This window comes from Pseudophryne corroboree, chromosome 6, assembly GCF_028390025.1.
Source record: "Pseudophryne corroboree isolate aPseCor3 chromosome 6, aPseCor3.hap2, whole genome shotgun sequence".
Lineage (NCBI taxonomy): Eukaryota > Metazoa > Chordata > Amphibia > Anura > Myobatrachidae > Pseudophryne > Pseudophryne corroboree.
In genome coordinates, this window is record NC_086449.1 from 570,924,259 (window position 1) to 570,945,458 (window position 21,200).

Below are 21,200 nucleotides of genomic sequence, written 5' to 3' on the forward strand. Positions count from 1 at the left end.
AGTTAAGAGAAACTTACCGTACACACACGTTCTGGATGTGGGATCTTTCCACCGCGATTATATTCCACCAAGATGGCATAAGCCTCTAGCAGTCTTTCCATCTGATCTGAGCATTCTGTGCTATTGCTGGGAACCATTTTCCCAGAGAGCTCTAGCAGAGACTCCTTGAAAGAGAAACATCAAAACTCTAATTATCACACTACTAAGCATACCGACAATCCTATATGCTAACATTTCTGTCCTGTAAACTTCGGTAATGAGGTGACATTGTCATACTTTCTCCGCTCATCAAAGCCCCTAACTCATACCCCTTTCACAGCGCACAAATAACCCAGTATCGACCAGATATATTGCCAGGACGACACGGGTCGCTCTGCGGTGTGAAAGGGGCCATGACAAATTTCCGGGTCGTCTGACCCAGTAATTCAACCCAGTATTACCGGGTTAAATACTGGGTCAGGTGCAGTGTGATCTATTAGCTGTGAAAATGGCAAAGAGGATAAATACCACATAATAATAACCAATTCTAACTAACTAAATTATGACGTCACTTCCTGTTGAATTTCTATTGGGCACATGCCCTTTAAATATCAAGCAACTGCCACACTCCATTATGTCTTGATAAAGGCCCAGGCCAGGGCTGAAACACGTTGACAACAGGAGTGTGAGTAGTTATTTACCTATTGGATATTTCAAACAAAAACTTTTCTGCTGCTTTGGAATTTTTAACCCCTTTGCCGATTTTTGCTGCTATTTTTCTATTTGTTTATTTTATGGATGGACTCCATTTTAAGTGTTCATGTTTGTGATTTTTATTCAATTTGTGTACCCCCCTGCTTTCACTTGAGGAGAGTGAGTTTCTTTGGGGAGCCAACATTACCACTTTATGAACACAGTCCAGGAAACAGAACTGAAAGATACCTTTATGGGAGTATCATCACACCGACCACGCTTGAGTGGACCCATATTTCACTCCTTTCCATACTAAAGATACCTTGATGTGTTTAACACCCACCTTGCGAGTGTGAGTTCTTGGGTACGCTTCATTTATATATATTTCCATCCTAAAACATCACACCGGGCGTAGTTCAAGTGGGCGAGGCCACGGCATTGGGCAAAGAAACCTTGATGGGCTTACAGCTTCTTAATCAAAGTGTGAGTGGGGTAGGCTCCTAAGCCACCTCTTTATCATATAAAAAAATACACTAAGAACTGTGGATACATAAAAGGAATCTACTACACATTGGTCTTTATTTTTATTCCCTTACATGTTACTATACTCTGGAGAAATTCCATCAGAACATTCGCTTTGAGGACTCCATCACTGGAACCTTCATTAAGGGACGTTATGGTGATTTTTATTTGTCTATAATTTTGTGTTAAAGCGCTGTGGTTATAAACACAGATCTCTGATTTTGTGGTAGTATTTGTTGTTTTGGAGATGTGGTGACATCTCATGAGGTCTGCTATACCATAGCTGCTGAGCGCCTGTTCTGGAACACACCCTAACCATACTGTTTTGTTTAGTGTGAATGGGTTGCCAAGTCGATGCAACCCGGGACCCGTTCACTGCACAGAGAGAGGGGGCACGGAGATGATCTTATCTCCCAGCGCAGCCTCCGTCCCGGCCCCGATGGCAACCCGACCCGTCATGTTGTCGGGTCAGGGAAGCAAGTGTTACGGTCCAATGTCGGGTCGAACCCGGGAAGTATGCGTTTCCAATTTCTGGGTGCGACCTGGCATTTGCGATGTGAAAGTGGTATTAGTAGTTTCAGCTTTTCCCCAACAGAAAATTTGGCTGTCTCATAGACGAAAGCTCACAGTTAATCATCACTATACGGTCTGTGAGCAAAGATTAAACATCAAAGATGAAGCCAAGACAGAAAGTTAGAAACACTGATAAAGTGTGCTCTATGATATTAACAAATTCTATTGTTATCATGGCCCCAGTGATACTTGATTCTTTTACATGCTGTTCTTAGTTTTACACTACAAATGTGCGTTATTTTTTATGCAACTTGTGAACAGCTATACCTGAATATTATTGTAAAGTGGTTCAAAGTGTTCCTTGTGGATATATAATGTTGCAGATTCCACAAACTGCTTCAAAGCCTCTCCCACCAGACTCCAGGGCAGCAACTCTTTGGACTCTGTCACAGGTCCCATCTTCCTTAGAATCAGCCGTATGGCCTGTCAAACAAAGCATGCTGAAACATAGCAGCAACTGTACTGTGCAATTTGGAAATGTACAAATAATGGTGATACTGTAGACTGTAAAAGGCAGAATATAGAAAAAAGGATTTTAATTACATACCGGTAAATCCTTTTCTCGAAGTCCGTAGGGGATACTGGGAATCCATTTAGTACCATGGGGTATAGACAGGTCCACCAGGAGCACTATAGAAGTTTGATTAGGTGTGCTGGCTCCTCCCTCCACACCCATCCCATCAGACTCAGTCCAGGAAACTGTGCCCGTGGAGACGGACATACTTTGAAAGAAGGATATAGAAAAGGAAAGTGGTGAGAATTTGAACCAGCACAACCAGAACAAGAGGAAAGCAATGCTAACCAAACTTGTAAACAGGGACAGCAACAGCTGAACCAAACAACATTACTGAACCAAGTAACAGAGCAGGAAGAACGAAGCACCAGGCGGGTGCCCAGTATCCCATACGGACTACAAGAAAAGGATTTACCGGTAGGTAATTAAAATCCTATTTTCTCTTAAATCCTAGGGGATACTGGGAATCCATTTAGTACCATGGGGAAGTACCAAAGCTCCCAAACCGGGTGGGAGAGTGCTGAGGTTCCTGCAGAACTAATTAACCAAACTGAAAGGTCCTCAGGGGCCGTATTGAACTTGTAAAATTTAGCAAACGTGTTCGAATTTGACCAAGTAGCTGCTCAGCAGAGCTGTAAAGCCGAGACACCCCGGGCAGCCGCCCAAGAAGAACCTACCGACCTAGAAGAGTGGGCCTGTACAGATTTTGGAACTGGCAAGCCTGCCGTTAATAAGCAAGCTGGATAGTGAGCCTGATCCAGCGTGCAATAGACTGCTTTGAAGCAGGACACCCAATTTTATTGGGATCATAGAGAATGAACAGCAAGTCCAATTTCCTGTGACGAGCTGTTCTCTTTACATACACCTTCAAAGCCCTCACAAAATTCAAAGACTTTGAAGTAGCATAGGTGTCCGTAACAATCGGAACCACAATAGGTTGGTTTATGTGAAACGCGGACATTACTTTAGGAAGAAATTGCTGAAGAGTCCAGAGTTCAGCTCTGTCCTCATGGAAAATTAGGTAGGGGTTCTTGTAAGACAACGTCCCCAACTCCGACACACGTCTTGCTGAAGCCAAGGCCAACAGTGTGACGGTCTTCCACATAAGGTACTTTACGTCTACCTCCTGTAACGGTTCAAACCAGTCCGATTGGAGGAACTGCAGAACCACATTGAGATCCCAAAGTGCCGTGGGAGGCACAAAGGGAGGTGGGATGTGCAGAACACCTTTCAAGAACGTCTGGTCCTCAGGGAGAGAAGCCAATTGTTTCTGTAAGAAAATCTAAATCTGGACTTTTATGGAGCCTAGACGTAGGCCCACATCCACTCCCGACTGCAGAAAAAGCAGGAAACGTCCCAGATGAAATTCCACCGCAGAATATTGTCTGCTCTCACACTAAGAGACATATTTCATCCAGATATATTGGGAATGTTTATAGACGCCACCCCTTTCCTGACTTGGATCATAGGCGGTATGACCTTGTCAGGAATCCCTCTCCTGGCTAGAATCAGCCGTTCAGAGGAAGAGGCCATGGATCTTCGAGGAGCATCTCGAGAAGTTCCGCATACCAGGCCCTTCGTGGTCAGTCCGGAGCAATGAGGATTGCTTGAACCCTTTCCCTTTTTATCCTTTTTAGAATTCTTGAGATCAGAGGAAGTGGAGGAAACACGTACACCAGCTGGTAGACCCACGGAGTTGTCAGGGCATCTACTGTCACTGCCTGTGGGTCTCTCGACCTGGTACAATACCGCTTGAGCTTCTTGTTGAGTCGAGAGGCCATCATGTCGATTTGTGGATATCCCCACCGACGTGTCAACCACTGGAACACCTCCGGGTGAAGGCCCCATTCCCCCGGGTGCAGGTCGTGTCTTCTAAGGAAGTCTGCTTCCCAGTTGTCTACTCCTGGAATGAAGACTGCCGACAACGCCATGGCGTGTTGTTTCGACCCAGAGGAGAATTCTTGACACCTCTGACATTGCGGCTCTGCTTTTCGTTCCGCCGTACATTACTGCCAACACACCGTCTGACTGGACCTGAATAGCCTGATTCTGAAGAAGAAATGTGGCCTGCCGAAGGGTGTTGTAGATAGCCCTGAGTTCCAGAATGTTGATTGGAAGGACGACTTCCTGACTGGCCCATCTTCCCTGGGTGACTGCGCCCCAACCTCTGAGGCTTGAGTCTGTTAGCAGAATCTAATTCTGAATCCCGAAACTCCGACCCTTGACTAGGTGAGAAGTTTGTCCTTGCTTTTGGAGACAGAGGAATTCTCTGGTGCATGTGAAGATGCGATCCGGACTAATTGACAACAGATCCAGCTGGAAGGGCCCCGCATGAAACCTTCCGTACTGGATCGCCTTGTAAGAGGCCACCATTTTCCCCAGAAGGCGTATGCAGAAATGCACCGAGATCCGGGTTGGCTTCAGGACAGTCCGAACCATCGATTGGATTACCATTGCCTTTTCCAAGGGAAGGAATACTTTCTGAGACTCTGTGTCCAGTATCATTCCCAGGAAAGGAAGCCTCTGCGTTGGGTCTAGGTGGGATTTTGGTAGGTTCAGAATCCACCCATGATCCAGGAGTAGTCTGGTTGAGAGACGAATGTTGTACAACAACCGCTCCCTGGACGGTGACTTTTTCAGAAGATCGTCCAGATACAAAATTATGTTTACTTCTTGTTTGCGGAGTAGTAACATCATCTCCGCCATCACTTTGGTGAACACCCTCGGTGCCATGGAGAGAACAAATGGCAGGACCTAGAACTGGTAGTGACAGTCCTGCAGTTCAACCCGTATATAAGCCTGATGAGGCAGCCAGATCGGAATATGAAGGTACGCATCCTTGATATCCAGAGATACTAGGAATTCCCCCTCCTCCAGACCTGAGATCACCGCTCTCAGAGAATCTTAAGTACGGGTTCAATGACTTGAGGTTCAGAATTGGTCTTATCGAACAGTCCGGTTTCGGTACTACAAACAAGCTAGAATAGTAACCCTTATTTTGTAAATGAGATGAAACTGGAACAATTACCTGGGTCTGTAATAGTTTTTGAATGGCGTCCTGTATGGTTATTCCTGCCTCTTGTGAAACTGGTAAGCCTGATTTGAAGAATCTGTGAGGTGGGAGCTCCTGGAACTCAAGTCGGTAGCCCTGTGATATAAGGTCTATGACCCAGGGATCCTGGCACGATCTTGTCCAGATGTGACTTAAAAATTTTAGCCAGGCTCTCACTCAACAGTCTTCCAGGCATCGCGGTCCACTGTCATGCGGAAGGTTTTGAGGAAGCAGAGCCTGAACTTTGTTCCTGTGAACCAATAGTAGCTGGTTTCCGTGGTTTACCTCTAGCACCTCTGGCGGCGGCAGAGAAACCTTTGGCCTTGCCCCTAAACTTAGCCATCCGAAAGGACTGTAAGCTGGATCTGGAATAGGCCTTCCTAGCTGGGGGAGCTGCAGAAGGTAGGTATGTGGACTTACCCGCAGTAGCTTTGGAGATCCATTTGTCTAGTTCAACTCCAAATAAGGCCTCGCCTGTGAAAGGTAGGCCTTACACGCCTTTCCTGGAGTCCGCATCCACAGTCCACTGGCGTAGCCATAAACCGCTGCGTGCAGACACTGCCATAGCTGTAGTGCGTGAATTAAGCAAGCCTATCTCTTTTATGGCTTCCTCCATAAACTTCGCAGAGTCCTGTATATGTTGCAGGAGCAAAATAATCTCCCCTTGAGGCAAGGTATCTAACCACTTAATTAGGTTACTCGACCATTTAGCAATGGCTCGTGTAATCCAGCAACATGCTATAGTGGGTCTCTGGGCCCCCCGGCAGCTGTATACAAAGATTTGAGTGTAGTCTCAATTTTACGATCAGCTGCATCCTTTAGGGAGGCTGCACCAGGAACAGGTAACACTATTTTACATGAGAGCCTGAAGACCGATGCATCCACTACCGGTGTATTCTCCCATTTTATCCTATCCTCAGGAGGAAAAGGAAAAGATGATAACCGTTTAGGGATTTGACATTTCTTATCAGGATTACCCAACGGTTCTTCAAACAGGGTATCTAGTTCCTTTGAAACACGAGACGTAGCTAAGGATTTCTTCTTTATATTAAAATAAGATTCCTCACTCTCCTCTGTCACCTTATCAGGATCATTCAGAACTTCCCTGATAGCTTCTATGAGAGCCTCTATTTCCTGCGACAGAGTACCTTCCCCCACCTCTGAGTCCACCTCACCCTCCTCCATTTCTGACCCCTCATCATCAGAGTCAAACTGCAGGATATGGGCCAAAGTACGTTTTTGCGGACAAACAGCAGGGGACGTAGGTTTGGGTGCGGAGTCTTTTTCATAAACTCAGTCATAGATTGTCTTAAGTATTGCGTCTCTTTCTCATTCCGAGAGAACTTGGTAGAAATTGTGGAAATCATTCCCTAATGGAGTCCAGCCATGCTGGATCTGCCCCACTAGCCTGGGAAGGGATATTACACTGAGTACACACTAGTGAACCCCTTGGAGAAGAGGAACACTGTGCCTTACATGAAACAAACTCTTTGCCTGACATACTGTAACAGTGACAACACACACACACAGGAAAAGGTTAAATGCACAATTAACCCACAAAGAGCCCGTCCAGGGAGACACAGAGAGAGTATGGGACCAGCACATGGCACCCTAATTGCTAATGCCAAGCTTAGCCGGGTCGCAGACTAAGTACCTAGATTAGGGATTTAAGGGGACATTTACTAAGCAGTGATAAGAGCGGAGAAGTGAGCCAGTGGAGAAGTTGCCCATGGCAGCCAATCAGCACTGAAGTAACATCTATAATTTGCATACTATAAAATGATGCAGAGCTGCTGATTGGTTGATGGGGCCACTTCTCCACTGACTCACTTCTCCGCTCTTATCACTGCTTAGTAAATGTCCCCCTTAGTACACTAATAATCGCTCCCCCCCCCCTGCTATGACCCCCTGATACCGCTTAGGTAATCTGGAGTCTCTCCAGAGGAGCTACGCGTCCCTGTCAGTTAGCGTCTGTCAGCTGCAGTAGGGAAAATTGCGCTTGTGAGCTGCTGGATCCACTCATAGTGAAGCCACGCCCCTTCAATGGCGCGCGGTCTTCCAGCTCTTCTTTATACTGGCTGTATGTGTCTATGTGACAGACTCCTTTTATGGCTTTGTTGCCAGTCTGGGTACTCGGTCTGTGTCTGTACACAGTTGGGAGACGCAGTCCACCCCGTTTATAAGCCGTGCGTCTCCGTACCCTCATGCCGCCATAATGCCCGGTGACCCGCTAACCGGGATGCCGGCTTAGTACTCGCCTCTCTTCATTCTTCTGGCTCTGTTAGGGGTGGCAGCGTGCTGCGGAAATGTAAGCTCGCCGTGGTGGGGCTTATGAATAGTTCCCTCAGAAGCTAGCGTCCTGTCAGCGAGGTTGGGCCGTTCCCTACCCTAAGTCCCACGAAGCAGGCAGGCTGGTGCCATCCATTCCTGCCTGAAAATAAACTCTTCAGGAGCTTCCAGAGATGTGACCGGCTCCTCCGGGCACATTTTCTAAACTGAGTCTGGTGGGAGAGTCGTGATGGGAGGAGCCAGCACACCTAATCCAACCTCTATAGTGCCCATGGCTCCTGGTGGACCCGTCTATACCCCCCATGGTACTAAATGGATTCCCAGTATTCCCTAGGACATAAGAGAAAGCTGATTTTAGTCATAACACAGTTTAGGTAGATACTCTACTGTGCACAATGTTCTGGTGATAACAACAAGAGCAGTAGTATGCCTATTAAGTGAAGAGCGTGAAATGCAATACAGGTAAAACACAATATCACCACTCACACACACATCATAGAAATTGTTTTCATTTGTTCAGAATTTATACATGTCTAATGAGATATCATCTGTCACCCAGGCCAAAAAAATCAAACACTGAAATACAGGTCGCCATGTTCCTAATCTTATATGCCATGATACCTTACATATAGTTTATCTTCTTTTGCAGCCAGATAATTACCTTTGTGGCACAGGAGTGAAACATGTTTCGAACGCCTTTGCACATCTCAAACAGCAGCTGCCCCAAGCCATCCACCTTCTGTGGATGTTCTTGAAGATCCAAAAACATTAAATTTAATAGGCCGTCTAGGTCAGATACCTAAATCCAAGTAAAAACAGTGTCGGATCCTTGTGTTATGAGCAAAAAGACAGAAAGGCAACAATAATGTAGCAGAAATGAAAACTGAAAGCTACCTTTCCATAAATTACAATACTAAGATGAAAATAAGAAAACATAACAGAAGCAATTGTCCTCAAACCTCCTAAATAACTAATCGCTATACTGCAATAATGACAACGCTAGAAAAAAACAGTACTTTATTGGGGACATAAACATAGGTAGTGCAAATTCTAGGTATGTTTCCTCAACACTGAAAACATTATAAATGCTATTTTAAATGTTACAGATGTGGCAACTATGGTAACTAAAGAAACATCCTAAAACACGGGCACCCAGGATCTCATATTACAGACAGCCACCTTCCCAATGGCGGAATCTTTTAATCGTCTCAGAGAAGACTTCCTCATTACAATTTCAAGCAATACTAGCCTCTATTTTTGACCTCACCTGACCTTAACTCCTTCTCTCCTAAAAAAAACAGTATAATCTAATTTCATATAATGCACATAATGACTTTAAATGTTTAATTCTGAAGAGTGGCTGGTTACCAGTTACTTACCTTCCTCATTAAAAAAGCAAAGCTCTCTGCGGCAAAATTTCGAATGTGCTCTTTCTGATGAGCCAAGAGTTTACTGTACAAACTGAAGTCAGAGAAAAGGGGAGTCAGCAGGTGTAAATACACGAATCCATTGTTGCCTATGCTTGCATGGTATGAGAACACTAACCAAATCCAGTAAATGCTTATTATATTCACTGCTACAAAGCCTGACTGACTCCTAATCAAACCAAGGAGAACACCAATCACCTAAGGGGGTGATTTAGATGTGGTTGTAGTAAGCACTGCTGCTGTATACAAATGGTAATGCAGCAGGAGGTGTGTTATAAGTAGACACCTCCTGCAAGCGTGTGTGGTCCTCTGCTACATCCACGGAAGCAGAATCAGATCACCTGCGACACCATCGGCCAGCTGACTAACCCATGAGGTTATACAGACTGGCCACTGCAGCTCTGATGCAAAAGCCACAAAATCTTTGCTGGAAGACAGAGATCCTGGCCTCAGCACTCCCACAAAGTGAAGGGGACGCTGCGTTTTGGGAAATTAAGGCCATCACCGCCCCTCCCCACCACCAAGCAGCTGCAGACTATTGACGGACATCTACAGCCATGCTACGTCGGATGATGCAGGACCCATACTGTACACTGTCTTTCCTTAAATTGCAACTGGACCTGAATAACCCCAATATTTTGAAAAAATCCCCTTATCCCTCCATAAAAATAACGGTGTTCCTTCACCAGACAGAAGCAGCAATTCCGTGCTGAAGGGGCAACTTTGGTTTTCAGTTGGTCGGATAATAAGAATTTACTTACCGATAATTCTATTTCTCGTAGTCCGTAGTGAATGCTGGGGACTCAGTCAGGACCATGGGGAATAGCGGCTCCGCAGGAGACAGGGCACAAAAATAAAGCTTTAGGATTAGGTGGTGTGTACTGGCTCCTCCCCCTATGACCCTCCTCCAAGCCTCAGTTAGGATACTGTGCCCGGACGAGCGTACACAATAAGGAAGGATATTGAATCCCGGGTAAGACTCATACCAGCCACACCAATCAGACCGTATAACTTGTGATCTGAACCCAGTTAACAGTATGACAAACGTAGGAGCCTCTTAACAGACGGCTCACAACAATAACAACCCGAATTTGTTTATAACAATAACTATGTACAAGTATTGCAGACAATCCGCACTTGGGATGGGCGCCCAGCATCCACTACGGACTACGAGAAATAGAATTATCGGTAAGTAAATTCTTATTTTCTCTAACGTCCTAAGTGGATGCTGGGGACTCCGTCAGGACCATGGGGATTATACCAAAGCTCCCAAACGGGCGGGAGAGTGCGGATGACTCTGCAGCACCGAATGAGAGAACTCAAGGTCCTCCTCAGCCAGGGTATCAAATTTGTAGAATTTTGCAAACGTGTTTGCCCCTGACCAAGTAGCAGCTCGGCAGAGTTGTAATGCCGAGACCCCCCGGGCAGCCGCCCAGGATGAGCCCACTTTCCTTGTGGAATGGGCCTTGACAGATTTAGGTTGTGGCAAGCCTGCCACAGAATGTGCAAGTTGAATTGTGCTACAAATCCAACGAGCAATCGTCTGCTTAGAAGCAGGAGCACCCATCTTGTTGGGTGCATACAATATAAACAGTGAGTCAGACTTTCTGACTCCCGCCGTTCTTGAAATATATATTTTCAATGCCCGGACCACGTCCAACAACTTGGAAGCCTCCAAATCGTTAGTAGCCGCAGGCACCACAATAGGCTGGTTCAGGTGAAACGCTGACACCACCTTAGGCAGAAAATGAGGACGCGTCCGCAGTTCTGCCCTGTCCGTATGGAAAATCAGATATGGGCTCTTATATGATAAAGCCGCCAATTCTGATACTCTCCTGGCTGAAGCCAGGGCCAGTAGCATGGTTACTTTCCATGTAAGATACTTCAACTCCACCGATTTGAGCGGCTCAAACCAATGGGATTTGAGAAAATCCAAGACTACATTAAGATCCCACGGTGCCACTGGGGGCACAACCGGGGGCTGTATATGTAGTACTCCTTTTACAAAAGTCTGGACTTCAGGAACTGAAGCCAATTCTTTCTGGAAGAAAATCGACAGGGCCGAAATTTGAACCTTAATGGACCCCAATTTGAGGCCCATAGACAATCCTGTTTGCAGGAAATGTAGGAATCGACCCAGTTGAAATTCCTCCGTGGGGCCTTCCTGGCCTCACACCACGCAACATATTTCCTCCAAATGCGGTGATAATGTTGTGCAGTCACCTCCTTCCTGGCTTTTACCAGTGTAGGAATGACCTCTTCCGGAATGCCTTTTTCCCTTAGAATTCGGCGTTCAACCGCCATGCCGTCAAACGCAGCCGCGGTAAGTCTTGGAATAGACACGGTCCCTGCTGAAGCAGGTCCCGTCTTAGAGGTAGAGGCCACGGATCCTCCGTGAGCATCTCTTGAAGTTCCGGGTACCAAGTTCTTCTTGGCCAATCCGGAGCCACTAGTATCGTTCTTACTCCCTTTTGCCGTATAATTCTCAGTACTTTTGGTATGAGAGGCAGAGGAGGGAACACATACACTGACTGGAACACCCACGGTGTTACCAGAGCGTCCACAGCTATTGCCTGAGGGTCTCTTGACCTGGCGCAATACCTGTCCAGTTTTTTGTTGAGGCGGGACGCCATCATATCCACCATTGGTTTTTCCCAACGGTTCACAATCATGTGGAAGACTTCTGGATGAAGTCCCCACTCTCCCGGGTGTAGATCGTGTCTGCTGAGGAAGTCTGCTTCCCAGTTGTCCACTCCCGGAATGAATACTGCTGACAGTGCTATCACATGATCTTCCGCCCAGCGAAGAATCCTTGCAGCTTCTGCCATTGCTGTCCTGCTTCTTGTGCCGCCCTGTCTGTTTACGTGGGCGACTGCCGTGATGTTGTCCGACTGGATCAACACCGGCTGACCCTGAAGCAGGGGTTTTGCCAGACTTAGAGCATTGTAAATCGCTCTTAGCTCCAGTATATTTATGTGAAGAGACATCTCCAGGCTTGACCATACTCCCTGGAAGTTTCTTCCCTGTGTGACCGCTCCCCAGCCTCTCAGACTGGCATCCGTGGTCACCAGGACCCAGTCCTGTATGCCGAATCTGCGGCCCTCTAACAGATGAGCACTCTGCAACCACCACAGAAGAGACACCCTTGTCCGTGGCGATAAGGTTATCCGCTGATGCATCTGCAGATGTGATCCGGACCATTTGTCCAGCAGATCCCACTGAAAAGTTCGTGCGTGGAATCTGCCGAATGGAATCGCTTCGTAAGAAGCCACCATCTTTCCCAGGACTCTTGTGCATTGATGCACAGACACTTTCCCTGGTTTTAGGAGGTTCCAGACAAGTTCGGATAACTCCCTGGCTTTCTCCTCCGGAAGAAACACCTTTTTCTGAACCGTGTCCAGAATCATTCCCAGGAACAGCAGACGTGTCGTCGGGGTCAACTGAGATTTTGGAAAATTCAGAATCCACCCGTGTTGTTGCAGCACTAGTCGGGTTAGTGCTACTCCGTCCTCCAGCTGTTCTCTGGACCTTGCCCTTATCAGGAGATCGTCCAAGTAAGGGATAATTAATACGCCTCTTCTTCGCAGAAGAATCATCATTTCGGCCATTACCTTGGTAAAGACCCGAGGTGCCGTGGACAATCCAAACGGCAGCGTCTGAAACTGATAATGACAGTTTTGCACCACGAACCTGAGGTACCCTTGATGTGAAGGGCAAATTGGGACATGCAGGTAAGCATCCTTTATGTCCAGGGACACCATAAAGTCCCCTTCTTCCAGATTCGCTATCACTGCTCTGAGTGACTCCATCTTGAACTTGAATTTTTGTATGTACAGGTTCAAAGATTTCAGATTTAGAATAGGTCTTACCGAGCCGTCCGGCTTCGGTACCACAAATAGCGTGGAGTAATACCCCTTTCCCTGTTGTAGGAGGGGTACCTTGACTATCACCTGCTGAGAAAACAGCTTGTGAATGGCTTCCAATACCGTCGCCCTGTCTGAGGGAGACGTTGGCAAAGCAGACTTTAGGAACCTGCGAGGGGGAGACTTCTCGAATTCCAACCTGTAACCCTGAGATACTACCTGCAGGATCCAGGGGTCCACCTGTGAGCAAGCCCACTGTGCGCTGAAATTCTTGAGTCGACCCCCCACCGCTCCTGAGTCCGCTTGTAAGGCCCCAGCGTCATGCTGAGGGCTTTGCAGAACCCTGAGAGGGCTTCTGTTCCTGGGCAGGGGCTGCTTGCTGCCCTCTCTTACCCCTTCCTCTGCCCCGAGGCAGATATGACTGTCCTTTTGTCCGCTTGTTCTTATAGGACCGAAAGGACTGCGGCTGAAAAGACGGTGTCTTTTTCTGTTGGGAGGGGGTCTGAGGTAAAAAGGTGGATTTTCCGGCAGTTGCCGTGGCCACCAGATCCGATAGACCGACGCCAAATAATTCCTCCCCTTTATACGGCAATACTTCCATATGTCGTTTGGAATCCGCATCACCTGACCACTGTCGCGTCCATAAACTCCTTCTGGCAGATATGGACATCGCATTTACTCTCGATGCCAGAGTGCAAATATCTCTCTGAGCATCTCGCATATAAAGGAAAGCATCCTTTAATTGCTCTATAGTCAATAAAATACTGTCCCTATCCAGGGTATCAATATTTTCAGTCAGGGAATCCAACCAGACGACCCCAGCACTGCACATCCAGGCTGAGGCGATGGCTGGTCGCAGTATAACACCAGTATGTGTGTATATACTTTTTAGGGTAGTTTCCAGTCTCCTATCAGCTGGATCCCTGAGGGCGGCCGTATCAGGAGACGGTAACGCCACTTGTTTTGATAAGCGTGTGAGCGCCTTATCCACCCTAGGGGGTGTTTCCCAGCGCGCCCTAACCTCTGGCGGGAAAGGGTATAATGCTAATAACTTTTTTGAAATTAGCACTTTTCTATCTGGGTTAACCCACGCTTCATCACATACATCATTTAATTCCTCTGATTCAGGAAAAACTACAGGTAGTTTTTTCACCCCCCACATAATACCCCTTTTTGTGGTACTTGCAGTATCAGAGATATGCAAAGCCTCCTTCATTGCCGTGATCATATAACGTGTGGCCCTACTTGAAAATACGTTTGTTTCATCACCGTCGACACTAGATTCAGTGTCTGTGTCTGGGTCTGTGTCGACCGACTGAGGTAAAGGGCGCTTTACAGCCCCTGACGGTGTCTGAGACGCCTGGGCAGGTACTAACTGGTTTGCCGGCCGTCTCATGTCGTCAACTGATTTTTGTAATGTGCTGACATTATCACGTAATTCCATAAACAAAGCCATCCATTCCGGTGTCGACTCCCTGGGGGGTGACATCACCATTATCGGCAATTGCTCTGCCTCCACACCAACATCGTCCTCATACATGTCGACACACACGTACCGACACACAGCAGACACACAGGGAATGCTCTTATCGAAGACAGGACCCCACTAGCCCTTTGGGGAGACAGAGGGAGAGTTTGCCAGCACACACCCAAGCGCTATAATATATATGGGAACAACCTTATATAAGTGTTGTTCCTTATAGCAGCTTAAATATATCAAAATATCGCCAAAAAATGCCCCCCCTCTCTGTTTTACCCTGTTTCTGTAGTGCAGTGCAGGGGAGAGTCCTGGGAGCCTTCCTCACAGCGGAGCGGAGCAGGAAAATGGCGCTGTGTGCTGAGGAGAATAAGCCCCGCCCCCTATTTCGGCGGGCTTTTCTCCCGGAGTTTTAGATATCTGGCATGGGTTAAATACATACATATAGCCTCAATGGCTATATGTGATGTATTCTTTTGCCATAAAGGTATTAAATATTGCTGCCCAGGGCGCCCCCAGCAGCGCCCTGCACCCTCCGTGACCGCTTGGTGTGAAGTGTGTGACAACAATGGCGCACAGCTGCAGTGCTGTGCGCTACCTTCATGAAGACTGAAGAGCCTTCTGCCGCCTGTTTCCGGACCTTCAATCTTCAGCATCTGTAAGGGGGGTCGGCGGCGCGGCTCCGGGACGAACCCCAGGGTGAGACCTGTGTTCCGACTCCCTCTGGAGCTAATGGTGTCCAGTAGCCTAAGAATCCAATCCATCCTGCACGCAAGTGAGTTGAAATTCTCTCCCCTAAGTCCCTCGATGCAGTGAGCCTGTTGCCAGCAGGACTCACTGAAAATAAAAAACCTAAAAACTTTTTCTAAGCAGCTCTTTAGGAGAGCCACCTAGATTGCACCCTGCTCGGACGGGCACAAAAACCTAACTGAGGCTTGGAGGAGGGTCATAGGGGGAGGAGCCAGTACACACCACCTAATCCTAAAGCTTTATTTTTGTGCCCTGTCTCCTGCGGAGCCGCTATTCCCCATGGTCCTGACGGAGTCCCCAGCATCCACTTAGGACGTTAGAGAAAAAGGGATTTTTGGAGTGTCTTGTTAGCTGACTGAAGTTCTCCATTACCAGTTCTCAATTCACAGCAACATGAAGATGAGAAATATTTCAGTACTATATTTATGTTCTATTCACATACATGGCGAGCACGGATGGTGTAATGGTTAATGGTGCTGCCTCACAGCACAGAGTTCATGGATTCGATTTCCATTACAGCCCTGTGTGAATTATGCATACAGTCCCCAAGTTTGCGTGGATTTCCTCTGGGTACTCCAGTTTCCTCCCACACTTCAAAAATAAACTGGTAGGTTAACTAGCTACCAAAAAACAACAACAAAAAACAACACCACCCTAGTGTGCATGTGTGCTCAACTTCCTACCTCTGGCACATTCTCTCCCAGAAATGAAGATGATGTATCTACGTTCTTCTCATCTTCCTACCCTACTACCGCTCCTCTTGATCCTATACTCAAACAAATCAGAAGAGCTTTGTCTTCTGTGTGTCTACTGGTATCTTTCCATCACTGTACAAGCATGAAGTAATTACTCCCATTCTGAAAAAAAGGAGATTTATGGTAGACTTACCATGGTTAAATCTCTTTTTGTGAGGTACACTGGGTTCCACATGGAATACATCAGGGTGTAGAGATAGATCTTGATCCAGAGGCTCCAACAGGCTAAAGCTTTACACTGTCCCAGGATGCATTGCGGGGCCTCCTCTATATAACCCCCGCCTCCAGTCACTGTGAGCTCAGTTTTAGTTAACCAGTCCAAAGCAGAAGCAGGTAAAAAAGAAGGCAGATGTTAGTCACATAGAACCACGTTCTCACGACAGGAGGAGAAGGGACCAGCGGCTAATGCCATACAAACCCAAAGAAGCCAAGTGCGTCAAGGTGGGCGCACTGTGGAACCCAGTGTACCTTGTATAAAGAGATTTAACAATGGTAAGTCTACCATAAATCTCCTTTTCTGCAGCGGGGTACACTGTGTTCCACAGGGAATAGATCGGGGATGTCCTAAAGCAGTTCCTCACGGGAGGGGACACACCTAAGTGGGTATGAGAACCCAGCGTCCAAAGGAAGTATCCTTGGAGGCGGAAGTATCAAAGGCATAGAACCTAATGAACGTGTTCACTGAGAACCACGTAGCCGCCTTGCACAATTGTTCTGCGGACGTTCCACGACGGGCCGCCCAAGAAGGTCCAACAGACCGAGTAGAATGGACCTGAATGGCAGCAGGAGCTGGTAGCCCAGACTGCACATAAGCTTGTGCAATCACCATTCTAATCCATCTGGCCAAGGTTTGCTTATTCGCAGGCCAGCCAAGTTTATGGAAACCAAAAAGTACAAAAAGGGTATCTGACCTCCTAATAGAGGCAGTCCTCTCCACATATATACGGGGAGCCCTTACCACATCCAAAGACGGCTCTTTGGGGGACAAGTCAGAAGAGATAAAGGCCGGAAACCACAATCTCTTGGTTAAGGTGAAAAGATGACACCACTTTAGGTAAATAACCTGGGAGAGTTCGAAGAACTGCCCGGTCACGATGGAATATCAGAAAGGGTGGACGACAGGACAAAGGGGATCATTCAGAGGTGATCGCAGCACTACAGAGGGGGCAGATAAAACATGTGCAGAGAGAGTTAAATATGGGTGGGGTGTGTTCAAACTGAAATCTAAAGTGCAGTGTAAAAATAAAGCAGCCAGTATTTACCCTGCACATGAAAAAAATAACCCACCCAAATCTAACTCTCTGCACATGTTACATCGGCTCCCCCTGCAGTGCACATGGGGGGTAATTCCAACCCGTTTGCACGCATCGGTTCATCGCTGTGGTGCGAACAGGTCAGAAACGCGCATTTGCTGCGCGCGTGCGTCGTTGCCCAGTGACAGGCGTCGCAGGGCAACGACCAGAAGAAAGTGATCGCTAGCGTGATTGCAAGAAGATTGACAGTGGGGAGGCTTTCTGGGGCGGATACTCAGTTGTCTGGCGTGGAGATCCGAACGCAGGCATGTCCAGGCGTTTGGAGGGCGGTTGTCTGACGTCAATTCCGGGACCTTCATCGCTGGATCCATCTCACAGGGTAAGTACCTGCAGGGCTAGTCTTGTTCTGCACAAAACTTTAGCATAGCAGGGCTGCACAAGCGATCGCAGCCCTGCTATGCTAAAATACATTTCCCCATAGGCGGCGTCTAGTTGATCGCACGAGCAGCAAAAGGTTGCTACGTGCGGTCAACTCGGAATGACCCCCATGGTTTTGCCCAACTGCTAACAAATTTGCTGCTGCGATCAACTCTGAATTACCCCCAAAGCCTCCAAGTCCGACACCCTCCTAGCTGAGGCAATAACCAGCAGAAACAGGACCTTGGCTGTGAGCCATTTAAGGTCCACTGACTCAAGAAGTTCAACCGGAGACTCTTGCAGGGCATTTAGGACAATAAACAGATCTCATGGAACCATAGGAGGGACATAGGGAGGCTGAATCCGCAGGACGCCCTGAGTGAATGTATGAACGTCAGGAATAGATGCAATTTTTCTCTGAAACCACACCGACAAGGCAGATATGTGAACCTTGAGGGAGGCCAGACAAAGTCCTAAATCCAGGCCTTGTTGTAGAAAAGCCAGAAGTCTGGAAGTACTAAACTTGTAAACATTGTAATTCTTAGCAGCACACCTGGTAAAGTAAGAATTCCAGACCCTATAATAAATCCGTGCAGAAGCCGGTTTGCGGGCCTTTAGCACAGTTTGGATAACCTCCTCGGAGAATCCTTTGGCCATCAGGAGTGAAGCTTCAAGAGCCACGCCGTCAAAGCCAGCTTGGCCAGGTCTGGGTAGACACAGGGCCTTGTACGAGGAAGTCTGGGCATTGAAAGAGGATGCTCTATCGATAGACCCTGCAGGTCTGAGAACCAATGCCATCGGGGCCACACTGGAGCGACTAGAAGTAGTATTCCTTTTTGCTTGAACTTCTGTAGTACCACAGGCAGGAGCAACACTGGAGGGAACACGTGGGGCAGCTGAAAGTTCCATGAATTTGCCAGTGCGTCCACGAACGCTGCTTGAGTATCCCTTGTCCTTCATCCGAGGACTGGAACTTTGTGATTGTGTCGAGACGCCATCAAGTCTACATCTGGTAGGCCCCACGTGTCCACTAGGAGTTGAAAGACTTCCGGGTGAAGACTCCACTCTCCGGTGTGTACGTCCTGACGACGGAAGAAGTCCGCTTCCCAGTTAAGGACCACCGGAATGAACACTGACGATATTGCTGGCAGATGGTGTTCCGCCCAATAAAGGATTTTTGAAACTTCCGTCATTGCCATGCGGCTTCGAGTGCTGCCTTGATGATTTATGTAAGCCACTGTGGTAGCGCTGTCGGATTGTACTTGAACTGGTCTGTTCTGTATCAGAGGCAGGTCAAGAGTCAAAGTATTGAACACTGTCCGCAATTCCAGAATGTTTATCGGGAGGAGTGATTCCTCCCTGGTCCACCGACCCTGGAGAGAGAGTGTTGCTCCAGCACCACGCCCCAACCCCTCAGACTGGCATCCGTAGTCAGTAGGACCCAGTTGGGAATCCAGAAGGGATGGCCCCTGCTTAACTGTTGGTCCTATAGCCACCAGCTCAGTGACAAACGAACTCTGGAGTCTAGGAGATCATTTGAGACCTGATCCGATGAGGCAGGCCATCCCACTTGGAAAGTATTAACCTCTGTAGAGGGCGGGAATGAAGCGGAGCATACTCCACCATGTTGTATGCAGACACCATGAGGCCTAGTACTTGCATAACAAAGTGTATCAACACTCTCGGGCGAGAGCGGAAGCATTAAATCCTGTCCTGAAGTTTCAGGACTTTCTCTGGAGACAGAAATAGTCTTTGGCTGAGTGTGTCCAGCAGTGCCCCCAGGTGCACAATGCTCCGAGCAGGGACCAGAGAGGACTTCTTACAGTTGACGAGTCACCCGTGGGCTTGTATGAATTTTACAGTCAGTTGTAGATGACTGAGAAGAACATCTTGGGAGTTCGCCAGGATCAGCAAGTCGTCCACATACGGCAGGATCCTGAATCCCTGACGACACAGATGAGCAGTCATCACGGCCATAACCTTGGTGAAGATCCGAGGGGCCGTAGGCCAATCCAAATGGCAGAGCCTGGAATTGATAATGAAGGTTGCCAATGGCAAACCGCAGATATTGCTGATGCGACATGGCAATAAGTATATGCAGATAGACATTTTGTATATCCAGGGATACCATATAATCTCTGGGTTTCATGGTCATTATAAATCGAGTGCAGCTTTTCCATACGGAACTTGGACACTCTCACAAATTTGTTCAGTGATTTGAGGTTGAGTATAGGCCGGAAAGACCCATTTCGGTTTCGGGACTAGAAACAGGGTCGAGTAGCATCCTCCGCCTCTCTGAGACAGAGGTACCGGCACTACCAATCCTGTATTCAGGAGGGAACGCACAACCAGGTGTAGAGCTTGCGCCTTCAACGGGTCCGAAGGGACAACAGTCGGTCGGAACTGGCGAGGGGGACGTCTCTTGAAAGAGACTGCGTACCCGTGAGAGACAACTTCTTGCACCCATGCATCTGAAGTGGTCTTTAACCAGACCTGGGTGAATTGCAGAAGTCGGCCCCCCACCCTGGGATCCCTCAGGGAGAGGCCCGCCCCGTCATGCAGCACGCTGACGGCCGCCCAGGATTGTTTCACTTTGGGATGTGGTTTTGGGAGCACAAGCTTGTCTCGGGTATGCCTGACCTTTTGCTTTCCCTGGAGGTCGAAAGGAATGAAAAGTGTTACTCTTTGCCTTCTGTGTAGAAGGATTAGTATTTGGGAGGAACGAATTCTTAGCAGCCGCTAAGTTAGTCACAATCTTATTCAGATCCTCCCCAAACAAGATGTCTCTCTTAAAAGGGAGTACCTCCAAGGTCTATTTGGAGTCCAGGTCCACCTTCCAGGACCCCAACCACAGAATTTGGCGAGCCAGGATGGACGTAATCGACGCCCTGGCCGCCATTACACCTGCCTCAGAGGACGCCTCCTGAATGTAATGGGAGGCGGTGGCAATATGAGACAGATATTGTCTGGCAGTGTCAGATAAATCCTGAGGCAGCTCTTCATCTAGTGTCTGAACCCATGTTTCAATTCCTTTTGCGGCCCAGGAGGCTGCTATATTGGGTCTATGTACAGCACCTGTAAGGGAGTAAATAGACTTCAGGCATCCTTTAACACGCTTATACGTCGGTTCCTTCAGTGAGGTGACAGACAGAGTAGACGACACCACAAGACGGGTGACATGGGAATACACCGGCGGTGGATTTTCCCACTTGTAACACACCTCAGAGGAGAGAGGATAACGAGCTAGCATCTTTTTAGACAGGGAGAATTTCTTTCCTAGAGAAGACCAGGGTTCCTGCCGTATGTCTACCAAATGGTCAGAATGTGGTAAGACTACTTTAGTTACCTTCTGACGTTTAAATTTATCAGGTTTCTTAGACGCAGTAGTGGGATCTACATCATCATCGATTTGTATAATCAGCTTAATAGCCAACTGCAGAAAACAAATTCTAACCCTTAAGGTCCGTACAGGCTATGCGATATCACAAACAATATCGCTCATGTTCAGCCTTCTGAGCGATATCATGTGTGAATATCACCCAGTGTTTATGCTGCGGACGATGAACGGTGCACGGTCCCAATGCATCGTTATAGTTTCCCTCCATCAGCTGTGAATGCAGCTCAATTTGGACTTAT

The 21,200-nt window shown here is 47.7% G+C and overlaps 1 protein-coding gene across 1 annotated transcript in view; it reads right to left on the reverse strand.

Moving 5' to 3' along the window:
- The window catches only part of UTP20 (UTP20 small subunit processome component), a 276,038-nt gene that overhangs the window by 214,367 nt on the left and 40,471 nt on the right, over window positions 1-21,200 (reverse strand). The window contains exons 6-9 of the mRNA XM_063930017.1: window positions 9,002-9,083; window positions 8,284-8,421; window positions 2,035-2,190; window positions 18-164 (exon numbers count right to left, since the gene is read on the reverse strand). Coding sequence (XP_063786087.1) covers window positions 18-164; window positions 2,035-2,190; window positions 8,284-8,421; window positions 9,002-9,083 — 523 coding nt within the window. The remainder of the gene's footprint in view (window positions 1-17; window positions 165-2,034; window positions 2,191-8,283; window positions 8,422-9,001; window positions 9,084-21,200) is intronic.